This window comes from Gossypium hirsutum, chromosome D02 (genome assembly GCF_007990345.1).
Source record: "Gossypium hirsutum isolate 1008001.06 chromosome D02, Gossypium_hirsutum_v2.1, whole genome shotgun sequence".
Lineage (NCBI taxonomy): Eukaryota > Viridiplantae > Streptophyta > Magnoliopsida > Malvales > Malvaceae > Gossypium > Gossypium hirsutum.
The window spans coordinates 2,292,968-2,306,253 of NC_053438.1; the positions used below are offsets into that span (position 1 = coordinate 2,292,968).

The window sequence follows — 13,286 nt, forward strand, 5'->3', positions numbered from 1 at the left end:
GAATCGACATTCGACCATTTATAAAGACTCCAATTGAGCTGAAAAATTTAAAAAAAATAATTTTTTTAAAAGTATAAATATTTAAATAAAAAAATTTTAAAAATAAAATTAGGTTATTTTGTTCAAAATCTATCCTTCCATATAGAGAGAGAGATTTATTTTTGGTAGTAAAATATAATCCAAAAGAAAAATGCTGATGTGTCGTTAGAAGAATGGAAAGCGCATAACCTTCCGTTATTACAAACCTTCCCTTTAAATACTCAAATTTAAAACTCAATTCCACTTATCATTTCTCTTTCAATAAAACCCAATTTTCTTTTCACTTTGGCTCTCTCGGTGACCCCTTTCTCTCAAATTTCTCTTGGGGTCGCCCAAAATCATAAAAAAAAGTAAAAAATTTCTTAAAAATTTCAAATTTTTCATTCAATTCCTAAATTACTAATCAAATTTAATCCGAAAAAACTAAAAAAAAAATTAAGTTTCTTTTTGTTTTTTTTTGTTCAAATAACTTTTTCAACCATGTCGGAGATGGCGAACACTGATCCCGAAGGGATTGACGCCGTACGGATGACGTGGAATGTTTTGCCACGTACTAAAGTGGAAGCGAGCGCCTGTGTTATTCCGTTAGCCGTTTCCATTGCTCCGATCCGGTCACACCCGGACATCCCGACGCTCCCTTACGCGCCTTTACGGTGCAAGTCCTGTTCTTCCGCGCTCAATGCTTTCGCGCGCGTTGATTTCACCGCCAAGATTTGGATCTGTCCGTTCTGTTACCAGCGCAACCATTTCCCCCCGCATTATGCGATGATCTCCGAGACGAACCTGCCTTGTGAACTCTACCCGCAATATACCACGGTGCAATACTCGCTTCAAGCGAATCCCGATCCAAACAACCCTTCCAATGTGCCTCAATTGCCGCCGGTGTTTGTGTTCGTGTTGGACACGTGTATGATCGAGGAAGAGCTTGGTTTCGTTAAATCGGCGATGAAACAGGCTCTTGGGTTGTTGCCGGAACACGCGCTTGTTGGGTTCGTTTCGTTTGGGACTCAAGCGCATGCTCATGAATTGGGGTTCTCGGATATATCAAAGGTCTATGTTTTCAGGGGTGATAAGGAGATTTCTAAGGAACAAGTGTTGGAGCAGTTGGGCCTTGGTTCTGCCGGGCGGCGGCCGACCGCTGGATATCCGAAAGGCCTGCAAAATGGGCACTCAAATACCGGCGTTAACCGGTTTCTTTTGCCTGCTTCCGATTGCGAGTACACCCTCAATTCGGTGCGTTATTATTTATATGTGGTGGGAAATTCATTGGTTTTTGAAATATTTGATTTTTTGTTTTTGTTTATCGGAGTGCTTGGCTGATTTTAATGTAGTTGTTGGATGAGTTGCAAACGGATCAGTGGCCTGTACAACCGGGCAATAGGGCGTCGAGGTGCACCGGAGTGGCCTTAAGTGTTGCAACAGGATTGCTTGGAGCCTGCATGCCTGGAACTGGTGCTAGGATTATTGCTTTGGTTGGTGGTCCATGTACTGAAGGGCCGGGGACGGTAATGCCATTAAATTATGTACCGAATTTATATAGCTGATATAATGCATTTATCGTTTGTTTCTAATGAATTGTATGATATTATGGATATACACGACATCAATAATACGTCATTGTTAATATGAATATAGTTTGTGCAATTAATACGGCCTTTTTTATTTGTGTTAACGTACTTGGTTGTCATCAAGATAATACTGATTGTATGATTTTTGCAGATTGTTTCGAAGGACTTGTCAGAACCTGTACGTTCGCATAAAGATCTTGATAAGGATGCTGCACCATATTTTAAGAAAGCAGTCAGATTTTATGATAGTCTTGCAAAACAGTTAGTCAGCCAGGGTCATGTACTAGACCTTTTTGCATCTGCACTTGATCAGGTCTGTTTTGGCCACCTTTTAGGTTGTTTAATCATTTTTATGTTCGCAAAGTGCAAACCATTTAGTCTAAATGAAGTCTAATAACTTCAGACAGTGGTAATCTTCATGATGTAATGGGTCTGATGTGTTCTCAGGTTGGGGTTGCCGAAATGAAAGTTGCAGTTGAAAGAACTGGTGGCCTTGTTGTTCTAGCTGAAAGTTTTGGTCATTCTGTATTTAAAGGTTCTTTCAGGCGTATGTTCAAGGACGGAGAACAATCTCTTGGCCTATGTTTTAAGTTAGTTCTTGTTCAACATTTTAACTTCATTTCTCTTAAAAATGATTATTTATAAACAACTATGTGGATGCTTTATTATAGTCAACTACCGTTTGTATTCCAGTTCTTGTTGACCTTGTCTTATTTATTTGAGTTCTAGACTTTCCAACCACCTGATTTTCCTTATATTCTCCTTTTTCCCCATTTCTAGTGGCCTGCTTGAGATCAACTGTTCAAAAGACATCAAAATTCAAGGGGTCATTGGACCTTGCACTTCTTTGGAGAAGGTTGGACCTACTTAATAATTTAATAATGTATCTCATTCTCTCTAAACAACACACTGAATTTACTTGTATTTAAGCTGATTACTACGAGTGTTGCAGAAAGGACCTAATGTCTCTGACACAGTCATTGGTGAGGGGAACACTTCAGCATGGAAAATGTGTGGCCTTGACAAGAGTACATGGTTGACGGTTTTATTTGATGTTTCATCAACTGAGCGATCAAATGCCCCAGGAACGGCAAATTCACAGCTTTATTTGCAGTTTCTTACAAGGTTTGCTGCATGGACTACTCAGCAGTGTCAAGTTTATTTTCTTTAAAATTAAATATGTTTGATTTGGGTTTTATTTGTTTGTTTAGTAATATGATTGTGATCTTGTTTATCTTAATTACAGTTATCAAGACCCTGAAGGTAAAAGAATGCTTCGAGTTACTACTTTGACAAGACAATGGGTAGACAGTGCTGTTAGTTCAGAGGTTAGTTTGGATTATCTCAGTTATGTAGTTTTTTTTTGTTTAAATGGTCTTAAAATAAATGAGAGGCAAGGCTGTTATTTCATTTCTGCCACTTCATCCTATATTGTGTTTGTTAAATAAGGTCCTGCTTGGTCACAATTAAGAGGACTATCTTTTTGTGTTTGGGGGTGGTAGGGAGTCTTGAATTTGAATGTTGGTAGGTCAGCTAATGTGTATAAATGTTAATTCCATTTGTTTCTTGGTTGATTTGTTCTAACCGTAATAATATCTCCTTTCTAGGAATTAGTACATGGTTTTGATCAAGAGGCTGCTGCTGTTGTAATGGCAAGAGTAACTTCTCTAAAAATGGAGATGGAGGTAATTTGAAACGCCTTCTATTCAATTATTTATTGTTTGCTCTATTTTCTTATTAGAATCCACTTTCAACATATAATTTATTTGCTTTATGTTGCCTGAGGTACCAGGTGCAAAAAAAGTGCTTGCTTGAGTGAAGTAAGGCACAGTATGTTTAAATGCATGTTTTTGTATGTTTGCCTTTGAATTTAAGACATAATTATGGTAATAAATTCTAAAGAGTGGTCCAATTTATCCTACGAAATATGCCAAATTTTCTTCTTCACTTGTTGACTAATCTGCATGATTTCCTTGTCTCCTGTCTATTGTTGAATACTCAAATATTGAGAAATAGATAGTTTGGTATTATCACCTTTCTTACTAGTAAATGTACAAATAATGAAAAAAATTAAAATCAAAGAAATCGAAGAGAACTTTAATTAGGCAATCCTTCTTTTTTTGTATCTATCGCCTAACAAAAAGGCATTGCTAGGCGAAGCAGGTGTGTCCATTTGAAGATTTTTCTTGGTCAAGGGCGAAGGTGCAAAGTGTTAACAACACTTGTTCTCTCTACTCGCTTTCCTCCTAGCCCAGGCCTTCCTGTCTTGCGATATTTTCTATCAATTGTTGCTTCTAATTAATTGTTTATTGATTGCTACCCTTGCTTAACTATTGCCTTTTGTTTCATTTAGGATGGGTTTGATGCTACACGGTGGTTGGATCGGAATCTCATTCGAGTTTGTTCCAAATTTGGAGAGTATCGGAAGGATGATGCATCATCTTTTACATTAAACCCTTGCTTTTCTTTGTTCCCTCAATTTATGTTTAATCTACGACGGTCACAATTTGTTCAGGTACCTGGTTTAAAAAATAAAAATAAATAAAAGGCCTTTTTTCTTGCCTATTTTTGTAATATGTAAGTGACCTACACTCATATATGGCTTCTCTCTTTTCCTTTCTGTGACAGGTTTTTAACAACAGTCCGGATGAAACTGCCTACTTTCGAATGTTACTAAACAGAGAAAACATTACAAATGCAGCTGTTATGATTCAACCATCATTAATATCGTATTCATTCAACTCGCTGCCTCAACCAGCATTATTGGATGTGGCTTCCATTTCAGCTGATCGTATTCTCTTGCTAGATGCATATTTCAGTATTGTTATATTCCATGGTATGACAATAGCACAGTGGCGCAACATGGGTTACCAGAGTCAGCCTGAACATCAGGTATGCTCATTTTGTGTTCATACCACAAATGTAGAGCTTAATTTTCGAAACATTACTATCATCATGTGCAAACGCGATATCTGGTGGCATGATTTTGATGTCTAAAAGCTTATTTCTTTCAACAGGCATTTTCACAGCTTTTGCAAGCACCTCATGTTGATGCCCAAATGATTCTTCAGGAGCGCTTCCCAGTCCCTAGATTGGTTGTATGTGATCAACATGGATCCCAGGTCAGTATTTTCATTGTTATATCCATTTTGCCTTTGATTATTCCCCATTTCTGGTTTGTCGAACCTTCTTCGTGTTTATCTTCGATCTCTAGTTACATTGACCTCTCCCTATATTCTTCCATGCCAAGAGCTTATTTTGGTTCCTCGTACAGGCAAGATTTTTGTTAGCAAAATTGAACCCATCAGCAACATACAATAATTCCATCGACATGGCTGCTGGATCAGATGTAATCTTTACAGACGATGTAAGCCTACAAATCTTCTTCGAGCATCTCCAGAAGTTGGCCGTGCAATCTTGATTGTATAAAACAGTTGAACGACGTAAATTTTTGGTATGTGAAATTCTGTCAGTGTGGGTTCTCCTCAGTTTTACGAATGAGAGGTCCGGTACCTTCACAGTAGTTCATTGGACAGGTGCGGTTAAGGCAACAATGAGGTCATAGAGAGTTTGAGAATATTAGTTGAAGGAACCCGTCATCGGGGACCGATTAGGAACATACTCGACAGAATTTCGATTTTGTTATTGGTTTTGTATACAATCAGATCAAGTGAGGTGGCAGTCTATGTGTTGTATATATGGAATTTTCAGGTCATGAATACATACCTCAAAACTAGGGGTTGAGAGACTTGTATAGATGGGGAAGTTAAATGAAGATGGGGTTATTTTTGTTTTGTTTTTATATATGTCTTGAGTTAAAAGTTCAAAACTTTAAAGCATCCAAAGTTAAATATGAATTTTATGGTTGGTTTTTTTTATCCTTTTCTTTATTTTGATTACCTTTTATTATTTTGCATTTCTTACTCAACATTCCACAAGCAAACAGCATTAAAATGCTATTTTGCTAATTTTATTGTGATGGTTTTCTTTACATTTACATATTAAATTAAAATAATAACAATAATGTTTGGTAAAATTTACATTTAATCAATAATTTTTTAAAAGTAACATCTAAAAATAAAGTAAAATTGAAAAAAAAATAAAAAATTTACATTTAATCAATAATTTTTTAAAAGTAACATCTAAAAATAAAGTAAAATTGAAAAAAAAAAATAAAGAGTGGACGATATAGGCACAAGTCTTTGAAAATCAAAGATAAGATTTTTAAAGCATTCATTTTTACAATATTCGTTTTTAATTTATACAACATAAGATATGATGTATATTTTAATAGTTAAATTAATAATTTTAGTAACGGAAGGACTTGATTGATATAACCTCAATAGTTTTGGAGTGTAATTAAAATGATTTAATGTTTAAGAATCAATTTAAAATAAAAATCATAGTTTGGGGATGTTTGGTGTAATTAACTCTAATAAAAAATAATATTCAGTTTCACGCACAGTGTCAGTGGTATGACTAATTCTATTTCTAATAAAAATAGGAGAAAAAATATTAGCAAAATAAAAAAATTAAAAAAGCCCGACTCCCGCTAAAATTCAAAAATCACCAACTGCCTCTCTCTTTCCCGGAAAGATGATGTTTGAAGATCCGCAAGAACCGGATATCTCCTTCGCCGCCGATCATTTTCCCGATCAAGAACCGGACGTTATCCAATGCTCTCAAGGCCACCGCACCACCTTATCCCTTCGCACCCAACAAGGCGGCTCCATCTGCCTCCTCTGCCTCTCTAACCTCATCTCCAACCCACGCGCTCCCACTCTCCATGTCTCCTACGTTCTCTCCCAACTCTCCGACGCCCTTTCTCAACCACTTTTCCTCACCTCCCTCCTTTCCTTCCACCCTCACTTCCTCATCTCCCCTCTCCTCCACGCGCTCTCTTCCTTCGACGACGATCCCATCGCTCAACAACTCATTGATATAATCTCCGCTCTTTGCGCTTCTGCTAATGATTCTGTCACCGCAGATTTCATTGCGCAAGTTGCCGAAAAACTCTCTTCTGGCGCGTTAGCGTGGAGTCGAAGGCAGCTTTATATGGTAAGTATGTGTGTTTTGAATCTTTTGATTGTTGTTTCTATTGCGGATCTGTTTGGATTCTGAGAAACATGAATCATAAGAAAGAATAGCCGGAGGTTTTTCTTATTATTTTCTGTGGTTTAATACGGTGATATTATTATTTTGTTGCATGGTAGTGACTAGTGAGTTGAACTTGTTATTTGTGGTAGTTTGTGTTTGGTTGCTGAGAAAATTGAAGGAAAAAGAAGAGGAGAGTTTATAAATTTTATGTGCTGCTTTTCCAACATTTGATGTGATCCTTGTTTTTGTTACTCATTCTCTTTCAGTATATTTTCTGTTAAATTCTCAAAGCTACCAGAAAATTAAAAAAACAAAGTTACATAAAACAACATAACACATTTTCCCTTTTAAATGCTAGTATAGATATAACAACCAAATGGAGCCTTAGATTTTGATAATGTTGAAAAAGTAAGGGAAATAAAAAGTGAACTAGAGTGCAAAAAAGTATTAGGTTCTTTTAGGATTAATTTAGGTAGTATTCGTGCCTAATCTTATGCATAATTTGAGAAAATGAAAGATTATGCAGCATGTTATTTTATTCGGATTAAAGTGCGACTGTGTGAGTGTTCAAGCTGGGTAATTTTTCTTTTTCCAAGTTTTCCATGCATTTGGAGATACTTGGAGTACGCATGTCCGAATATTCATCGGACATTGGTACTCTAATAAAAGGAGTCAGGCCAACATATTTGAGTTGAGGTTTAGACAACTGATCTATTGCTATGTCTGGCTATCTTAAATCCCAGCTGCATTGCTTAGGAATTCTTTTGAACTGCCAAATAAATGATCCTTGTATGCACATCAGAGACAAAGAAGCTCTAGTATCCAATTTGGTAGCCGGTCTTCAATTGCCAAGGTAACAAATAAAAGTTACTGGATACAGATCGTTTTTATTAATTGTGGCTGTTAATTAGTTGTTTCCTACTGCAGCGATGAAATCCGAGGAGAGATTCTTTTTGTTCTGTATAAACTATCTATTCAAGGATATGCATCTAGAGATGGTTTAGGAGCAAATGTTCTTCAGGCCTTTTGTCCCAGTCTGTTGCGTCTGTCAATGGAGGCACTTCTGAAAACCCAAAGAGATGATGTACGATTGAATGGAGTAGGTTTGTCAAATTGCTTTCTACATTGATTTATTTAAAATTTTGTGTCAAGATATACTGAAGCATTTTTCTTGAAGTATAGCCCACGGGAACTACTAAGTTCTGTTACATTCCATGTTGGGAAAGTCTATTATGTAACTAGTTGACATCATTTAAAAGTGAATGCCTCCAGTTTGCTTTATTGTTTGGTTTAGCTCGCTGCTCTGCATAACATAATGTTTATTGGGGTCTTTATTAGGAATGTCCTCACCTCGCACATCAAGGCCATCTTCACATGTGCAGCTGTGTTTCATCATGATCATCATAATATATCCTCTCAAACTAATAAATTCTAATCTCGCATTTGTAGCTTTTCTAATGCTCTTGGCACAAATTGGATTGTTTGGAAATGGACATGGAAATGAAATAAACAGCTTGAGTTCTGATGAAGCAGACCACTTAATGCAAACGTTAGAAGATGGACTAGATGAATTCCCATTGAGCGTATTGTTTGCTGAGGCCATCAAAGGCCCACTTCTTTCATCGGACAGCCAAGTGCAAATCAGCACATTGGATCTGATTTTCCACTACTTGACACGTGGAGATGCTTCCCCCAAACAGATTCAAATTTTGATAGAAGAAAATATTGTGGATTATGTGTTTGAGATATTAAGATTGTCAGGTAAGTGAAGCTAAATCTCAACCGTTAAATAGCATGCAAGTTTCCTCAGTGAGTCAAAGAACCCAAAATACTGCTTTCAATAGCGCTCCAAAGAAAATAAGATAGTAGTTTAGTTTTTGAAGTTTTGTAGCATTCTGTTTTAATCAAACTCAATATTCTACTTAACTAGTTCTATTCAGGCAAATTAGTCACGAAAGCAGTGTATCATTTTCGAGTTCTATCATTATTTGTTGACCCCATTCATGTGTGCTCGTCATAGAATTATACAGGTGTATTATGCGAGCATGGTGCTTATGTTTGTACACGGACATTACATGTATGCGTGCATATTTATGTCCATTTGTGATAATTATATCATGCCACGAGGCTTTTGCATTAATGAAATTATACTCTTGTTAAACAGAATGCAAGGATCCCCTGGTCTACTCTTGTGTTAGGGTTCTTAATCTCTTTCCTTGTACTGAGCAGTCTTTCAGACAAAGGCTTATTATTGGTTTCCAAACTCTGATTCCGGTGCTTCGTTATGTGGCTGAAGTTCCTTTCCATCCTGCTCAAACATTCACACTTATGCTTATACAAAACTGTGTTTCTGATTGCCCTGGAATAGCATCAACCTCTAACATTGAAGAATTAGCTCTTATTTTGTCGAGGATGCTTGAAAGGCATAGAGATGGGGAAATTGGCATGATTCCAGAGACATTCCTATTGGTTTGTTCAATCTTTGTAGCTCTTTTAAAATTCCCTTCTTCTCAAGGGGCTTCAAATCTTCCAGCATTACTTCAAGAATCATTGAAACATGCTGTTTTAGCTTGTCTGACTATCTCTGAGAAAGATCCAGGTCAACTCTTACATTGTTTATACCTTCTTAAAGAAGCATATTCATACAGTCACGAAGCGTGCTCTGCAAACACATCTACCAACTTGGAACTGCGAACTTGTATTGTGGACATATGTACCTCACATATATTACCTTGGTTTTCCATGGCTGTTAACGAACTTGATGAGGAAACTGTCATGGGGGTATTCGAAACATTCCATTTTATACTGATTCAGCATCCTGATATCCAAGCAACAGAACTAGCAAAAGTCCTACTTTCATCCTCTTGGTTCTGTTTTTCATTTGGATGTCTCGGACTGTTTCCTGCTGAAAAGATGAAATGGAGAGTATATCTAATGCTCAGTTCACTTGTGGAAGTTCTTTTGGGAAATCAAGCCGGACAACCAATTAGAGATGCTGTTTTTTCTCTTCCATCTGATCCTATTGATTTGCTGTTTCTGCTTGGGCAGAAGAACTCCCATGATTTAGATTTGTCTTCTTGCCAAGATGCAGTTTTGTTGCTTTTGCATTTCAGTTGCCTGCATGATGACTGGTAAATGAGCTGCCAGGTTCTTTCATCTTATTCATGTTGCATTTTTAACATTTTTTCTTCACCTTTGTTTCTTACTGTTATTGATACCTTCCGCAGGCTTGCAGATGAGATATCGGTTTTAGCTTCTCTGGAGCAATATATTCTTGTTAACAGTGGAGATTTCCTCTCTGGGAGCATTGATTCCTTGGCAATGATGCAAGTGTTGAATCTTTACGGCCTATGTAGAGGTCTTGCTAAGGCAAGCAATCAAGTCTCTCACAGCCTGGAAGCTGAGAGGATCTTGTTCCATATGCTGTGTCGAAGTGAATGGGATTTGCCTTCTGCAGTGATTCATCCAGTTGCAGTGAGATGGTTGTTCCAACAGGAGAAAATCAGCAAACCATTAACGTGCCAGCTTCTAAAATTCTGCAGAAGAGATTTCTCAGATGGAAACAAAATACTCATTCATAGGGACAATAGTCACACTATAGATGTAAGAGTAATTGCAGACTTGGTAGCTAGGAGAGATAACCACGCTGCAAAGCTTTTGATGTGTTTATTAGTAGAGCTTGCTGAGGAAGGAGCCCAAAATCAAGACATTAAAGCAGTAGTAAATCTTCTATTAACAGTCATTAACATCTTTCCAGCTGCCTCGGACCAACTATGCTTGCATGGAATAGGCAATGCAATATTAATGGTAGTTTATTACAATTCAAGTCATTCTTCTTCCTCAGAGTTACTTCTGGCCATCTTACTTCTGCTATTTAACATTCTAAGTACAGTGCACCATGAAACACTTTCTGATGGCGAATCTTGGCTTGCATTGTCTACAAAGGTACCGTGTCAGTTTTCATTTTAATGTGTACTCACGGTTTCAGCAAATTAATGGGTCTTTTACTTTCTTTGTAGTTGATAGATTGCTTAATTCCTGCAGTTAGAAAGTATGGCTGGAATCATGAAGGTCTACTTTTAGTGGGAATTCTCTCCTTGATTTTGCATCATTCTTCTAGCCATGCACTCATTGAGGCTTCGAAAAGTATAATTTTTAATGCTTCCTTGATCTCTACCATCAACAGCACAGTCCAGGTTGTCTCTTCAAAGGGACCTGCTCTAATAGAGCATGATGAGGGAACAAGCTCTGGCGAAAATCTAATATTTTTGCTTTTGTTATACTACTTCACCTTAAGATGGTAAGCACCTTCTTATAACAGTCTTCTATAAATCCATGCTGTGTAAACTAACTTCTTTATTTTCAGCTTCCATGCCGTTTTACCAGAGGTTCCAGAGTGGGAAACTTTCCTCAAATCACCAGATATGGCACAACCAGTTTCCATAATCAATATTCACTTCCATGATTTGTGCAGGATGATACATTTTGGGTCTCCAATGGTCAAGCTTGTTGCTTCATCTTGCCTGTTGGAGTTTCTTTCAGGAATATCATATCAGAAAAAAGGGAAACATGTGGAGTCACAGTGCTTCATGGGTTACATAATGTCCATAATGACTGTATTAGAAGGTCAGGTATTTAACGATGACATTCGGGTAGCAATGAACTGTTGCCTTTGCTTATCAATAATTTTAGGGTGGGAAAAAGAACTAGAAATGCAGGAATCAAGAGTTGCGAGAAGTAGCTGGTATAGACTAATTGTGGAGGAAATGGCTATGTCTTTGGCAGTTCCATGCTTAGCATCAAAATCATTCATCAATTACCACAAACCTGCTGTTCATCTTACTGTCGCATTGCTAAAACTAGAGAAGATTCCCGGGTGGATCCGAACCGTGTTCGATGACGTTTCCATATCTTGTATAATCGAAAACCTTAAAGTCATGGATGTTACCCCTGAGATGGTGCTTTTATTTCGAGCTCTCCTAAACTCTGGATTCTTGAAGGCAGAGCATATAGCCAGTCTTAATCATGTATTCCAGGTAACATTAATTGTTTCTTTTGCCTATCACGAAGAAACAAAATATGTTGATTGATATTTTATCCATACTCAAGGGTGAATGTCGATTATATGACCATAACCGGTCCCTATATCTATGTTATTTTTCGTATTGTAGGCATGCAGAAAACGCATGTACAACAACAGTAAAGGACATACGACAGATAAGCATGATCAGAAGAGTGTGACCTGGTCAGATGATGTGGGAGAAATTTGTGAGTATCTCATTCACTTGATGGTATCTTCTTCAGACACAAATTCTGGGAACAAAAGATTGTTTCAAGAAATAGAAATGTTTTTCCGCAGTTTAACAGAAGAAGGTAATATAGCTCAACCTTAACCTAGTTAAAAATATTCTTTTAATTTTTTTTTCGTTTTGATTTTCTTGATCTCTTTTCTGGGGCACTAATAGCTAACATAGAATTAAGTGCTTAGCTTGAAAACTAAGCACTAAAATAGGTGACATACCAGAAGGAAACATATACACTTATACATAGCATTATGTCTTGAATTATGGTGTGGGTAATGTAGGGAAACTCAAATTCTACTTGTAGTTTCAAGTTACTACACAATTCAATAGAGAGGTAAGAAGCTAAATTTAGATTATAATTTTCTTATTTGTTTACAAAAGTCAATTCTTCATAACTGAAAATATTGGAATTCATAAAATAGAAAAATAATGAGTTAAGTATTACAAATTTTTATATAGTTTTCTTTTTATATTGTCCTTAAATAAACTTTGTTAATTACAAATAAATAGTGACAACTCAAATCTAACAATCTTGACATAAAGAACTTATTTAACAATAAAATTTAATATGCTGATTGAGTCTTAATTTGATTAGCATGAATATAGAAGCTAATGCAGGAGGACATGGACGTATTATCCTCTTTTTAATATGTCTCAAATCTTAATAATCTCTTAAAAAGAGCAGATATGATTAGAACTTGATCTTATCAATATGTGAAATGTTAAATTATAAGATAATCCCTCAGTTTGTGTGAATTTAGTTTATCTACTTTTACTTGCTCAATATTAATCTTTCAACTTTTCTAGTTGGTATTTTCAGTCCTTTGGTTAACTTCCTCCATTAACTTTGTTTAAAAAAGAGATATAATTACAAATTTAGCTCCTCAACCTTTACAAGTCAAGGATACAATTCTCTCACGGCAAATGTTCAACATTCAGTGCACCCTCTCACCACCGTCGAGCGGCAACTCAACACCAATCCAATTACCCCTACTACACAGATGTCAACAACCCCCATACCAAGCACGATTCCTCCTGTGATCACTATACCAAACATGAATAGTTTACGACCTGCCTTTCCTCAATCGTCTACTGTTAATATCATACCTTCGGCTTCCAATCGGCTTAAACCACATGCTTAATGTTCGATCCAATTCCAGTACCTCATGATACATTCCGAGCCCATCAACAAGCATTGGATAAAACACTATGACAGATTGAACAATTGATTCTACTTTAAAAGGGAAAGAATATTATATGGACACAGATCAACTTACTC

At 36.7% G+C, this 13,286-nt stretch overlaps 2 protein-coding genes across 2 annotated transcripts; both read left to right on the forward strand.

The window, feature by feature from the left end:
* The first annotated feature begins 290 nt into the window (after positions 1–290).
* Positions 291–5,485, forward strand: LOC107934852 (protein transport protein SEC23). Its single transcript, XM_016867365.2, has 12 exons — positions 291–1,272; positions 1,371–1,544; positions 1,759–1,920; positions 2,055–2,197; positions 2,388–2,463; positions 2,560–2,732; positions 2,854–2,935; positions 3,215–3,292; positions 3,961–4,122; positions 4,236–4,499; positions 4,625–4,729; positions 4,882–5,485. Exons 1-12 carry the CDS (start codon positions 520–522, stop codon positions 5,026–5,028), a joined length of 2,319 nt encoding a protein of 772 aa, XP_016722854.1. The 5' UTR covers positions 291–519; the 3' UTR covers positions 5,029–5,485.
* A 668-nt stretch (positions 5,486–6,153) lies between these two features.
* LOC107934837 (protein PUTATIVE RECOMBINATION INITIATION DEFECT 1) lies at positions 6,154–12,343 on the forward strand. Its single transcript, XM_016867347.2, has 9 exons — positions 6,154–6,665; positions 7,448–7,557; positions 7,632–7,807; positions 8,154–8,465; positions 8,869–9,835; positions 9,932–10,649; positions 10,724–11,004; positions 11,071–11,740; positions 11,876–12,343. Exons 1-9 carry the CDS (start codon positions 6,204–6,206, stop codon positions 12,095–12,097), a joined length of 3,918 nt encoding a protein of 1,305 aa, XP_016722836.1. The 5' UTR covers positions 6,154–6,203; the 3' UTR covers positions 12,098–12,343.
* Positions 12,344–13,286: the final 943 nt, after the last annotated feature.

What these genes read in the sequence shown, in the direction of transcription:
- LOC107934852 (XM_016867365.2), top strand. Translation starts at nt 520, where the DNA reads ATGTCGGAGATGGCGAACACTGATCCCGAAGGGATTGACGCCGTACGG. An exon ending in CTTGCACTTCTTTGGAGAAG is followed by an intron (nt 2,464 to 2,559) that starts GTTGGACCTACT and finishes CGAGTGTTGCAG; the next exon opens with AAAGGACCTAATGTCTCTGA. An exon ending in CTCTAAAAATGGAGATGGAG is followed by an intron (nt 3,293 to 3,960) that starts GTAATTTGAAAC and finishes TGTTTCATTTAG; the next exon opens with GATGGGTTTGATGCTACACG.
- LOC107934837 (XM_016867347.2), top strand. Translation starts at nt 6,204, where the DNA reads ATGATGTTTGAAGATCCGCAAGAACCGGATATCTCCTTCGCCGCCGAT. An exon ending in AGTTGCCTGCATGATGACTG is followed by an intron (nt 9,836 to 9,931) that starts GTAAATGAGCTG and finishes TACCTTCCGCAG; the next exon opens with GCTTGCAGATGAGATATCGG. An exon ending in GGCTTGCATTGTCTACAAAG is followed by an intron (nt 10,650 to 10,723) that starts GTACCGTGTCAG and finishes CTTTCTTTGTAG; the next exon opens with TTGATAGATTGCTTAATTCC.